We start from the raw sequence: 13,982 nt of genomic DNA, 5'->3' as shown, positions 1-13,982 counted from the left end.
ACTTCCAATTTGGGCTCCCTGCTAATGCACACCCTGGGAGGAACAGATGATGGCTCAAATACTTGAGTCCCTGCTATATACATGGGGTCCAGGCTCCTGGCTTTGGCCAGTATTTGGGGAGTGAACCAGGGGATACAGGATCTCTGCCTTCCTCTCTGTCTTACTTCTTTTCAAATGCAAATAAAAGTAAGTAAAAAGTTCTTCATTAAATTTTTCCCCTGTTGAAAAGTATGTTAGATCCTTTATAAAAGTCCAGGCAAAGAATCATCTTGGGATCTTCCAAGATGAATCTTTAACTATATGAATCATTAATATTAACTTTATCCAAAAAGAGGATTTTCATGAAAAAAAGAAGTAAAAGTAACTGGAATTAAAAGGTGAGCAAAAGTTCTTCCTTCAGCCTGGGCTAACAAAAGTAGAAAACACTGACATTTGGATTTTAAGCCTTCCTACTTTTTTTTCCCAGATGCACAAACCACCCTGTAAAATCAATCAACATCATCCTTTTCATCCTACAGAGATAAAGGAGAAAATAAAATCCCATCTGAAGAACAAAAATATTGACTGCAGAAGTTACCTCTGCCATGATTCCCTGACCCACACAAAGATGGCACTACTCGGCTTCAGAGATGGCAGTGACTTCCAAGGTCAGAAACAGGACTAGACCCTAAAATGTTCTGCTTTCACAGGCTGAGGTCCTACACATAAAAAGGACCCTGCAGTTCCTTTGAGTCTTCACTGCAAACAAAACAGAACTCAAAGTACTGCAAGGCTGTAAAAAAAATACAAACATTTCTAGAAAACAACAGCAGAACAAGCCTGCCTGTGTGGGGAGAAGCTTGCCAAGACACTTGGCAAAGCCCAGCTTCCTCCCTGTCAGCACAAAGCACCCTGCCTCGCTCTGCCCATTCAGGGCTGGGAGCCCAGGACAGACCTATCTTCCCCGTTCCCAATTTGCTACACAAGACCATGTGCAAACATTACTGGTGATTGCCATTAGCAACTTACTGTGTTTGTCCTAGAATCCTGCAGTGTAAATTTCCAGGCCCTGAACAAAAGAAAAAGAAAGGGGAACTTTATTTGAGGCAATCCAACATTTCAAATGACTCTCAAACATAATCTTCATTGAAGCCTGACACTTAGTTCTGATTCACCTTCTCTTAGACTAAAAGCAGATCGACTTCTGCTTGTGTTGAGGTAAATCACATTACCAGCTGGCATCAGAAACCCTGGAAACGCTTGTTTAAAGTTCAGGTCCTCAGGCCTTCCAAGATTCACTCGATCAACTCACTTGAGACACGTACGAGGAATAGGTAATCATTCGAGATACAAAGTAGGAATAAATGCTTAAGCAGACATATAATACTTAAATACTTGCTTTAATCTTTTTATAAATGTGAAATGCACAACTTGCCTGAAAGTTCACATCATACACACTGATCTACTTTATTTTTTAACAGCTACATTAATGGCCCAGGACACAAGCAGATTTAGACTGCCAGAAATTTTTTGCCATTAAAAATAATGCAGTTACTGGGGCTGGCACTGTGGCTTAGCAGGTAAAGCTGCTGCCTACAGTGCCGGCATCCCATATGGGTGCCGGTTTGAGTCCCGGTTACTCCACTTCTGGTCCAGCTCGTTACTATAGCCTGGAAAACAGTAGAAGATGGCCCAAGTCCTTGGGCCCCTGCACCCACATGGGAGACCCAGAAGAAGGTCCTGGCTCCTGGCTTCGGATTGGCGCAGCTCTGGACATTGCAGCCATCTGGAAAGTGAACCAGCTGATGGAAGACCTCTCCCTCCCCGCCCATCTTTCTCTCTCTGCCTCTGCCTCTCTATAACTCTGCCTTCAAATAAATAAATCTTTTAAAAAAATAATAATAATAATAATGCAGCTATTAACATTCTTATTGCATCTCGGCACCCTACGTAAACACTTCTGTAAGACAAATTACAAAGAGTCAAACTGCTAGCTATAAACACAATTTATTTCAGTGAAGACTGACAAATGGCTGTACAAAAAAGGTTGTTACACAACATCTACACCTACCAACTTCCCTGATATGATCACAAATACCAGACATCCGAGTCCGAATCTTACAAGGGTTTTCAAAACTGTCAGGCAAACAGTACTCTCATGCTCTCTCCCTTCACCCCCTCACTTTTCTTACTGACTCCGTCCCCTCTTCTCTGCTTTATCAATTCCATTTGTTTTAGTCTAATTCCACCATCTCCTTGAGTGGAAAGATTAGTTCATTTAGTTTCAAATGTTCTGGTTTTCTAATGAATGCAGTTAAGCTGCAAAATTCCCCAGCAGCTTTTATGAGCAGGTACCAACGTCATGCACCTCTGATGCCTTTTGGTTTATCCACTGATCTTAGGGAATCTTTTCTGTTGCTGCTTCCAGTGACACTGTCTAGTATGGCCTACATTCAGCAATTCTAGTAATTTCAGAACATTTCTTTTGTTTTCAATTTATGTTGAGTTCTGTTCTTCCAAGACATCAATAATCTTTCTGAACTCTCTCAGTCTTTCTACATAGCTCTGCTCTTATCCTGGCTTTCACTGGGAGTATCCCATCTTTCCTGTATACCAGTGATTCATTTTCCAGCTGGGAAAAGCTAAGGAAAATGTGATAAATGGAGAATGTGATATCCTTGGACCTCTGCAGTGACTGACGGCATGAGGCTCACAGGAGTTGGATAGATCTCTGGCTGGTTACCTGAGCCCTAATTTGAGGCTTGAGAGGGCTGTGGTCAGAAGAGAGGGTAGAATCTAGGTTTTTCACAAAGTGCTTAGTCCAGGAAGAAACATCCTCTTTCGATTATATGACAGTGGCAGGCATTCTAGGTGTCACAGATACAAAAGAGCACTAAACACACACGAATCCCTTTTCCTTTTCTTGCTTTGTCCTTTATGCTCTCTTTGCGTAGCTGTGGAGCCATTTCTTTGCACCCTGCTCAGGTCTAACAGGGAAGTGGTACTGAAGTTTCTGCTTGCTCTGACACCGACTCTCTCTCCTTGACATGCTTTCTATTTAACCTGGTTCCTATCTAATCTGCTATCAACTGGTAGCACCACTAGGCCCCACCTGTGCAAGCCTTGATAACCAGGTGTTACCTTATATATTCTTCTATCTCCTGTTACTGTGATGAAAGGTCTTAAGCCTGGTAACTTACTAACTTCTGAACAATTAGTGGTTTACTTAGCTCATCATGCCAAGAGCATGATGGCAGACAGCACCACAGGAGGAGCACAGGTGAGGGAGAGATCACATGGGAGGACAGGAAACCAGGGACTGGAGAGGGGCTATCACATAACAACTCTCCTAAAAGAACTCAGGATCCCCTAAACCACCGTCACTATTCTGAGACCTAAGAACCTCCCACCAGGCTCCACTTTCTAAAGGTCCCGCCAGCTCTCAGCACCACCACACTAGAGACCATGCTTCCAATAGGGGACCCTTTGGGGCACACATTTAAACCGTATTCAAACCACATCACCCTCCTTTATTTTTATGTCATCTGATAGCACGGGGGTGAGGAAAGAGGATGTTTCTTCCTGGACTAAGCACTTTCTGAAAAACCTAGGTCCTACCCTCCCTTCTGACCACAGCCCTCTGAAGCCTCAAGTTAGAGCTCAGGTAACCAGCCAGAGATCTATCCACCTCCTGTGAGTCTCATGCCTTCAGTCACTGCAGAGGTCCAAGGATATCACATTCTCCAGGGTTTTTCCTTAGCTTTTCAAAAAGTACCTTACTCTCTTAATCAGCAGCAACCACACTGAAGGGTGTTCCTGAACATTCGCACAGCTGAATGAACTCGTATTGTCACTACTTCTGGGACTCGGGGTGGGACAGTGACCGATCTCAGCAGAGTTCTCTTTCTCTGGCTGTTTGCAGTTTGTACCAGAAGTCAAACTTTTTATTTGGTCACTGCTGTTGACACATGTCCCCATGATTTCACTAGCTAGTTGGGGAAGATGATCTGAATTCACTTCACCATCTTTACTCAGCAGTCTCTATTATGGGTTAAACTACGCCCTGCCCCCACCACCACCACCACACACACTGTTAAAAGATGTGTTGATGTCCTAATCCCCAGCATCCATGTATGTGACTTTATTAGGAAACAGGGTCTTATGGGGCCGGCACTGTGGTGCAAGGGGTTAATGCCCTGGCCTGAAGTGCCAGCATCCCATATGGACACCACTTCGAGTCCTAGCTGTTCCTCTTCCAATCCAGCTCTCTGCTATGGCCTGGGATAGCAGCAGAAAATGGCCCAAGTCCTTGGGCCCCTGCACCCACGTGGGAGACCCAGAGGAAGCTCCTGGCTCCTGGCTTCAGATCAGCATAGCTCCAGTCATTGTGGCCATCTGGGGGAGTGAACCAGATAGAAGACCTCTCTGTCTCTACCTCTCTCTGTAGCTCTTTAAAAAAAAAAAAAAACAGGTTCTTTGCAGATGGATTGAAATTCAGAGAAAAATCACTCGGTAGGCCCTTAATACAACATGGGTGGTATCCTTTATAGGAAGGAACTTTGGACACGGACATGAGAAGAATGCCATGTGACAACAGAGGCAGTGACTGGAGTACTATGCCGTAGTGAAAAACACCCAGGGTAACTGCAACCCCTAAGATCAGGGAGGAGGCCTCAAGGACTCTGCTCAGCGTCTCCATGGGAGCACGACGGATGCGCTGATTTCTGACCTCCAGCCTCCAGAATGGGAGGAGTCAATCGGCTGTGCTGTCAGTCCACCCACTGTGTGGTAATGGATGACGGTAGAAACCAATAGTCTTCTGTTCTTCATGTTTCTACCTTTCTGAGTCATTCATGTTTCTTGTATACACAAGGGCATTTCCAAAAGTTCATAAGAAATGGAATTGAAAGGTAAGTTTATTTTGGTGCAAAAAAAAATCTGAAATCCAGGCACAGAAGGGCCTTCAAAGACCTCAAGGGAAATGTGTGCTATGAAAAAAACTGTGTGGATTTCAAAATCTTTTTGCGCCAAAGTAAATTTACCTTTTAATTCTATTTCCCATGAACTTGCTGAAGTACCATGTATTTTCTGCCCAACCTCAGATGTTACTCTTATGAAAGGGCATTTAGCCCAATGACATTGACTGAGATCACAGATGCTGTTAGTCTAACTGCAAGCAGGTCCTTTTCTGTCATGCTTTATCAAGTTTTTTCTGTTGTTGTTTTTTCTTTTCACAAGGAATATTTTGTTTCTTTTTGTTTTCTACTTAAAAAAATACTATACTCCATAATATGTGCCCTTAAAATTAGAAGCACAGATAAATCTCTATTTTCCCAATAGGTCAAAAACTAACCAATCCACTCTGCCAACCCAAACAAGACCAATCCTGTAGCATATATGTAGCTCTTCTCTACAAGAAACCGTCCATGTTTTGTTAAAATACTCCAAAGCCTGGTTCCAGATGTTTTCTCACCATTACTTAGGAAACGTTTTAGATACTGAAACCTCAACCCAAGACACACCTGAGGAGTTAATGACAAAGAGCTGGCGACAAAATTTCAATCTTGAGCCCAGCCAGTAAGCTTTAAAACCTGGAGGAGAGTGGCAGGAGGGGAAACAACCCCGAAGATATTCACTTCCCAACCTCTGGAGCTTGTGAATGTGCAACCTCACACTGGAAAAGGGACTCTGCAGCTATAATTAAGGTTAGGTAATGGGGCTGGCACTGTTGCACAGCGAGTTAATGCCCTGGACTGAAGTGTTGCCAGCCCATATGGGCACTGGTTCGAGACCCAGCTGCTCCACTTCTGATCCAGCTCTCTACCATGGCCTGGGAAAGCAGTAGAAGATGGCCCAAGTCTTTGGGCCCCTGCATCCACATGGGAGACCCGGAAGAGCTCCTGGCTCCTGGTTTCAGATTGGCGCAGCTCCGGCCCTTGTGGCCCATTGGGCAGTGAAGCATTGGATGGAAGACCTCTCTCTCTCTCTCTCTTTCTCTCTCTCTCTGCCCCTTCTATCTCTGTGTAACTCTTTCAAATAAATAAATAAATCTTTAAAAAAAAAAAAAAAGGTTAAGTATCTTGAGATGGGGAGATGACCCTGGACTATCCAGGTGGGGGCCAAACTAGCCCCAAGTCCTTAAAAGCAGGTAACCTTTCCTGCCTACAGAAAACCAGAGAGAAGACTCAGTCCTCTGCAGCCAGCTATGAAGATGGAGGAAAGGGCCAGGAGCCAAGGAATGCAGGAGGCATCCAGAAGAAAAGCAGGGAAACAGATTCTGCCCCCCGAGTCTCTAGGAAGAACATGGCCAGGGAGGCTCACACTGAACTTCTGATTTCCAGAAATGTAAGAATTGATGTGCACTGCCTCACACCATTAAGCTGTGGTAGTTCACTTCAGGAGCACTAAAAAACTGAACATTTCTACATCTCAATTTCTTTTGTTAAGGACAGTACTCACCTTATAGATATCTTGAGGCTCAAACATCTGTAAAGCAGTTAGCTCAATGCTTAGGCCAAGGAAGTGCTCAATGTGCAATATTGAAATATTAAATAGCACTAAATTATTAAATAATGTATTAAATGATTAAATAGTAGTAAATTAGTAGTAGTAAATTAGTTTGATATGTGGCCATTTCTCCAGCAGTCTTTAGGAAAGCCGCATCTCTTCCAGAATGTACCATCTGAGGTTCACTGGTGTAGATCAGCAGAGCATAAAACAGAAGCCACACTTGGATTTAAAATAATCCTAGAGTCCGACAGAGAATGAACATTACACTGAGGGTGAGCATGGATGTGAATGCAGAGGCAGGTGCTGACAGAGATCTGCCAGCTTCTGTGACAATGCCACCTAAGTGTGGGTGTTTCCATAATGCCTGGAGTTAACTCACTGTGGTGCTACAAAGTACACAGGAAAACCCATGTTTCTTCCCCAAATTTCACTCAGTGTCTTCAAGATTCCGACCCAACTCAAGGCCTATGCGGATGGGCAGAGTTAAGATAAGTGAGGCTGGGGTCTCCTCCTGCTCTTCTCCATCCCGCCTCCCAAGACAGAGAATGAGAGCAACCACCACCCAGGAAAGGAAACTGTCACACAATAGGGATGCCATGATTTTCAGACATTCGTATGAAAAGAATAAAACTTAGGAAACCACTCAGCTATGTCCATGACCCAGTGTGACCCTAAAATGAAAAGCGAGAGCACAGTGAGTGCTACCGCTTTCTGCCACTTTCACAATGGGAGCCTGTCCAGCAGTCCCACCAAGGAAGAGCCTGCTGCGTCTGTCTCGTACATCTGCTGAGTCCCTTACTCTGCAGCCTGAAGGAAAACTCCACTCCCATTCTTTGTCCTGATCATTGGAAATTAAACAAAACACTTTCTCAATTAGATACACAAGAAATCAAAACTTACAAGCAATCATCTGTGCTTTCCGCACAAAGACTGATCGTTTTTCCGTCTCGGCAAACAATCTGCAGCAGGCAGTCTTTTGCCTTCCCGTCTGGAGGCTGGATGTCTACAAAAAATGAGCAGAATAAAGGGATATTTATATGGCTTTTTAAAGGATTTATTCTAACAAATCCTGAGACCTAACAGCTCAGCTAAGCAAAGGACTAGACAATAGACCAAGTGCTCCATCAAAGAAACAACCCGTGGGCGGTGGGCATTTGATGCAGCAGTTAAAATACTGCTTGGGGAGCCTGCATCCCCCATCAGACTGCCTGGGTTCAAGTCCCAGCTCCAATTCTGATCTCAGCTTCCTGCTTATATGCAGCCTTGGAGGCACTACCCGACAGCTCAAGTACTTGGGCTTCTGTCTTCCACATGAGACCCAGACTGAATTTTAGAATCTCGGTTTTGGCGTGGCCCAGCCTGGGCTGTTGTGGGCATCTGAGGAATGAACCAGTGGATGGACAATCTCTGCCTCTCTCCGTGCCTTTCAAATTGGGAAGGGGAAGATATGGGATGGGAGGGAAGAAAGAAAGCAAACAGGCTGATTGGGAAGACGAGCGGCTAAAAGGACTTCCATAAAAGCTATTTCTTTAAAGTATGAACACAAGGGTAATTCCAGGACACTACAATATCGTGAGATTTAACAAATTAACTGGAGCAGCTGGCCTCGTGCCACAAGAACTTGACTGCCTACTTGCACAACTAGCGTCCCATACTGGAGTGTTGGTTCAAGCCCTGCCTGCTCTGCTTTCAACCCAGTGCCCTGATACAAAGCTTCAGAAGGCAGAAGATGGTCCAGGTACTTGGGCCACTGCCACCCATGTAGACGACCAGGATGCAGTTCCTGACTCCTAGCTTTGGCCTGGCCCATTACTGGCTGTCACAGCCATTTGGAGAGTAAATCTCTGTCATTCTGCCTATCAAATAAATTAATTTAAAAAATCTTGAAAAAAATTAATTGGAATCAACATTAAACAGGTGCTAGTATCTAAGTCACAAAATCAACAAAATGTCACAAAATGTCCATGGTGGCACTGTTCTTGGGCTTCTTAATAGCACTTTGTTCCTCTTTCACAAGACATGGGCCAGCAAACAAGAAAACCCTGATATGCCTCAACCATGTGGTCATGATCAAAGTGCCTGGGGCCCCCAGTGGGGCCACCCCTCCCCGAGGGAGCCCTTCTCCAGTCTGTTAATGAGAGCAGAACAGGTAAGAGGACACAGCCGCCACCAAGATTCAGGAAAGGGAGATGACAGTAGTGGCCAAGGCAGGCCAGCTTACCCCGACATTCGTGTCCCATACGGATGTTGATGCAGTCCACCGGCATGTGGACCTTATCCTCAACACTCTGCCGGGTCTGGTCATCATAATAGATCAAGTGACCATCTGACCACAGGTCAAACCAATTCTTCTTCCAACGCTTTAAAATAGTACCTGGAAAGAAAAAAGTGGGAAACATTGGCTATGAGCTAAAAGAGCAAGAAAGCTGTCTTCTAATTCACAGCAGAAACAAAGGAAACCTTCCCCTGGCCCTCTAAGCCCAGCTGCATGGAGAAGCACAGGGCAGTCCACCAAGATGGAAGCGAGGCAGAGCACGACAGCCTGTGTAGCCACACCACAGGGCTGCAGCCACACACACCACGCACACGGAGGGGGCAGGTGACCAAGGGCAGAGTCCCAAAACTTACAAAATAAAGTTAGGTTTTTAAAAATGTTTAACAAAACTTAACATTTAAGTCTCCACACAGAACTAAACTGAACCTGAGACTTTCCCAGTAATATCTAAATTTGCCAGATTGATCAGAAAATGCTGAACTGTAAAGTCCATATTTCAAATAAACATAATACCTTGCTCTTTTGAAAAAGCATTTTTGCTTTGTCCTTCCTTAAGAGCTCTCACATACACTCTTTTGCAACACTTCCCCTCACAGGAAGCCCACAGTACAGGAGGGGCCTCCCCTCCAAACACTGCATGAAGTGAGCGCAGCAGGACACTGGGCCCAACGCTGCCTCCTACACCATGCCCAACCTACCACCTTACACAGTCTGTCAGCTGGAAGAGTTCACCTTTCGTCTGTAATACTGGAGCAGGCACTTAGCTTTATAAAGCTGTGATTTCCTCATGCAACAGAAGGGAGATCCCAGCTGTGGACCAGGAGGCTTAGCTGGAAGTCGCTCCTACACCCTTTTCAGTTCCATACACTAACGGTGCATTTTTTGTTCCTATGCATCCCACCTTGTCTCTGGCCAAAGAGCACAAATTTGATTCCACAGATCTCTGTCTGTGCTCCGATGCCTGCCACTGGTGATAATCAAAAGTAGGGCATCCAGCATTCCTAAGAGTATCAGGCACCCTCCTCAGTGCAAGGAGCATCCACGGCACTTGCCCAAACTGACCAGGAAGTGAATCCATATCCATTTGATTGGCAGTGCCTAAGCCACAGAGAAACTACCAACTGAAGTCATGCAGACAGGTGGAATCACTGGATCAGAGAGTTCAGCCCAAATATTTCACCTGCCATCAAAGCTCTCCACAGAATAAGAACCAGATCCCAGTAGTCTTTGTGGCGATGGCAGGAAGAGTCCTGGGGACTGCTGTGCCTACATGTAACCTACATGTGTCTCTGCTGCTCTGCAACCTGGTGAATTTAACACATTTCAGCTCATTTTATTGCAATTCAAAATCAACGTGCACATCTGGAGATGGAGCTAGCTGTGTGATAAGTCTTCTGCATATGCACTTGTGAAATAGTGAAAAAAACTGTGCAACTTATCTGAAAGACATCTGTTGTGAGTTCAGCACCACACCAGGCACAGAGGAGGAGCAGAAAACAGTCAAAAGGGTCACTCTGGACAGAGTTTACAATGAGCTGCGGTAGATAAATGGAAGCTTGCCCTCAAACAAGTACATGGCAGGGTCTAAGGTGAAAACCAAAAGACCAGCAAAGGGCATGTCTTCAAGGTCTTTGTGTGGCCTCCCATGGCCCCTGACCATGGGAAGACCGGGCCCACCAAACCCAAAACCAGGGAACCAGACACTGGAGCTATACCCTAAGATGCCAGCTGTCTTTGAAAGGCACCATGGCTCACTAGGCTAATCCTCCACCTGCGGCGCCGGCACACTGGGTTCTAGTCAGTAGGGGCGCCGGATTCTGTCCCGGTTGCCCCTCTTCCAGGCCAGCTCTCTGCTGTGGCCCGGGAGTGCAGTGGAGGATAGCCCAAGTGCTTGGGCCCTGCACCAGCATGGGAGACCAGGAGAAGCACCTGGCTCCTGGCTTCAGATCAGTGCGGTACACCGGCCGCAATGTGCCGACTGCAGCAGCCACTGGGGGATGAACCAACGGAAAAAGGAAGACCTTTCTCTCTGTCTCTCTCTCTCTCTGTCCACTCTGCCTGTCAAAAAAAAAAAAAAAAAAAGGCAATATTACAACAGCTCTGTCTATCTGAACAGTACAGGACCATCACAGGCCCTGAGAAGACACACGGCTCAGCTCCTGGTCAGGAAACGTAGTCACAGACAAGATGAAGGCCTGTCCCTCATAGAATTAGTGTCAATACCTGAATCAGCCCTGACTGCATGTAGGTTTCCCAACTACGGTTTACTCTTGGACAGGTCACCAGTCTCATGGAATTCCCATTTCTTCAACTAGAAATAATAACACCTACCTCAGGGAGCTACTGTGAGGACCAAAGAACACACACACACAAAATCCTCATAAAAGGAACACATGCAAGCTTCTTTCACAATATTTTGTATATAGCATCGAAGGTATGCAGCTGATTCTTCACTGCTGGCCTCAGCTTTGGTCAAGCTCTAAAGGTATCCCTCAAACACACCACATTCATATTCCTAAACAAGCAACAGTGTGCACTACAGTTCCATTTTTGTTAGAATTGTAAATGATGTAGCAGTCACCTTCCCTTAACTCTGCTCTTTCCAGAGGAAAAGAATCATCTGCTCACTCTTTCTTCAAGACTGCAGTCTCCCCATGTCTGCAGGGGATATAGACTGGGCAACCCCCTGCAGATATGTGCAACCGTCGGTAATGCCAAACACAGGACACTCCGTGTTTTCCCATACATACATCCCTTTGAGAAGCTTTCATTTACAGATTAGGCATAGTAAGAGATTAACTACAACTAATAACACAGTAGAACTATTAAAACAATATGCTGCCCACGTGGGAGATCTGGAAGAAACTCCTGGCTTCGGATTGGCACAGCTCTGGCTGTTGCAGCCATCTGGAGAGTGAACCAGTGAATACAAGACCTCTCCCTCTCCCTCTCCCTCCCTCCTTCTCTCTCTCTCTCTCTCTCTCTGCCTCTGCCTCTGCCTCTCTGTAACTCTGCCTTTCAAATAAATAAATAAATCTTCAAAAACAAATATGCTGTAGGGGCCAGTGCAGTGGTGTGGTGAGCTGAGGCTCCACCTGCGTCATCAGCATCCCCTATGGGCGCTGATTGGAGTCCTGGCTGCTTCTCTTCCGATCCAGCTCTCTGCTATAGCTTGGGAAGGCAGTGTGAGATGGCTTGGGCCCCCGGACCCATGTGAGAGATCTGGAAGAGGCTCCTGGCTCCTGTCTTTGGAGCAGTCCAGCTCCAGCCATTGCAGCCATTTGTGGAGTGAACCAGTGGATGGAAGACTTTTCTCTTTGTCTCTCTCTCTCTCTCTCTGTATATATATATATATATATATATATATATAACTCTCAAATAAAATATTTATATACATATACATATATATACATATATTTATATACATTTATATATGTATATATCCATATATGTATATATACATATACATATATTTATATACATATACATATATATTTATTATATATTATATATATTTATTGTATATTTTTATATATACATATATATATAACTCTCAAATAAAATATTTTTTTAAAAAATGCTGTGATAGAAGTTATTTAAAACTTAGGACTTACTAATTCCTGGAATTTTCCATTTAATATTTTAAAACACAGTTAACCAAGGGTAACTGAAACCACAGTGGGCAAAACCGTGGATAAGGGGAGACTATTATAAACAGAACTGGTTCTTTCTGCTTTAAAACACATTATATGGATCTGGGCCAGCACTGTGGCCTAATAGGTTAAGCCTTCACCTACAGTGCCAGCATCTTTATGGGCACTGGTTCAAGTCCATTTCCGATCCAGCTCTCTGCTCATGTGCCTAGGAAAGTGTGGAAGACGCCGAGGAAGCTCCTGGCTTCGGATCTGCCCAGCATTGGCCATTGCGGGCATTTGGGGAGTAAACCACAGATGGGAAGACCTCTCTGTCTCTCCCTCTGTCTGTAATTCTACCTCTCAAATACATAAATAAATCTTTTTTAAAAAGGCACTATATGAATCCCATTTGGAGTGGCAGCCTCAGAAATAAGCAGATGGTATACGAAAAACAGGCCCAAAGAGCTAAGTATAGCAAAGTGGAACTCAACCCCATAACTGAAAAACTGAGTTTGTTCTCCACAGTTCTTTTGGAGATTCAAAAGTTTGGGGTTTAAATAAACTCATGCCTTCAGGTCAAGTCTTCATCCACATAATTACATACAAAGACTCTGGTATTGCAGAATCTGAGTCACAGCTCAACCCCAGATCAGGCACTTCCCACACCCAAAGGAACCAGAAATTCCACGCAGTACAGAACAAACACAGTCAGAGCCACGGGGAGTCTGAGGTCACCATGACTAACACAGCGCACTGGTGGGAAAGAGAAACTAGCACACACTGCCATCATTTCCTGGTTGCTGTCAACTTGGTAACCAAGGAGGAATCCCATGGGTGCAGAAATACAGTTCACAGAGCTCTAAAAATAACCAGCAGAGAAACCTGGCAACAACATTAATAAGACTTTACTATTTGTTCTTCAGTGAGATCTGTTTCAGCAGCAGAAATAAGGATATGCCCCAAGGCAACACTCAACATGCACCCTAGACCAAGTGTCCTGTACTCACTCTGCCGCAGCAGCCATCCACTCTTCACAAACGCCATCTTGTCACCTGCCGGAGAAAAAAAACAGGCAAGTTCAAAATCACACCCAGGAAGAGAATGGCCCATCCAGTCCAAGTCGCAATCATCTTCTCCTTCAGTGTCAACTGAGGAATGGCTCAAAGCCAAGTCACCCACCAGCAACCTGCCATTTTCCAAATGGGCATTAAGGATCTATCTCTTTCCCTCTCTATGCCTTTCAAATAAAGAAAATGAAAATAAGTAAAAATTTTAAAAATAAATCAGCCCAAATAAACCTTCACCCTCCTAAGTTTTCTTCTTAGGGATTTTAGTGAAAGTGATCAAAAACTAACATAGGCTGGGGCCGCCACTGTGGCATAATGAGTAAAGCCACCACCTGCAGTGCTGGCATCCCTTGTGGGCACTGGTTTGAGTCCCGGCTGCTCCACTTCCAATCCAGCCCTCTGCTATGGCCTGGGAAAGCAGAAGATAGCCCAGGTCCTTGGGCCCCTGCACCTGAGTGGGAAGACCCAGAGGAAGCTCCTGGCTCCTGGCTTCAGATCAGCGCAGCTCCGGCCTTT

General features: G+C 45.0%; 1 protein-coding gene across 2 annotated transcripts in view; it reads right to left on the bottom strand.

The window, feature by feature from the left end:
• PLEKHB2 (pleckstrin homology domain containing B2) overlaps positions 1 to 13,982 on the bottom strand; it is a 34,319-nt gene that overhangs the window by 9,366 nt on the left and 10,971 nt on the right. For both annotated transcript variants that reach the window (XM_062183011.1, XM_062183033.1), the window contains exons 2-5: positions 13,407 to 13,451; positions 8,711 to 8,863; positions 7,390 to 7,492; positions 1,009 to 1,048 (exon numbers count right to left, since the gene is read on the bottom strand). In XM_062183011.1, coding sequence (XP_062038995.1) covers positions 1,009 to 1,048; positions 7,390 to 7,492; positions 8,711 to 8,863; positions 13,407 to 13,443 — 333 coding nt within the window. In that variant the 5' untranslated portion in view covers positions 13,444 to 13,451. The remainder of the gene's footprint in view (positions 1 to 1,008; positions 1,049 to 7,389; positions 7,493 to 8,710; positions 8,864 to 13,406; positions 13,452 to 13,982) is intronic.

The sequence above is a fragment of the Lepus europaeus genome, chromosome 1 (assembly GCF_033115175.1).
Source record: "Lepus europaeus isolate LE1 chromosome 1, mLepTim1.pri, whole genome shotgun sequence".
In the NCBI taxonomy this organism is placed as follows: domain Eukaryota; kingdom Metazoa; phylum Chordata; class Mammalia; order Lagomorpha; family Leporidae; genus Lepus; species Lepus europaeus.
Note: the sequence above shows the minus strand (reverse complement) of the source record. Positions and strands in the feature narration are given on the sequence as shown.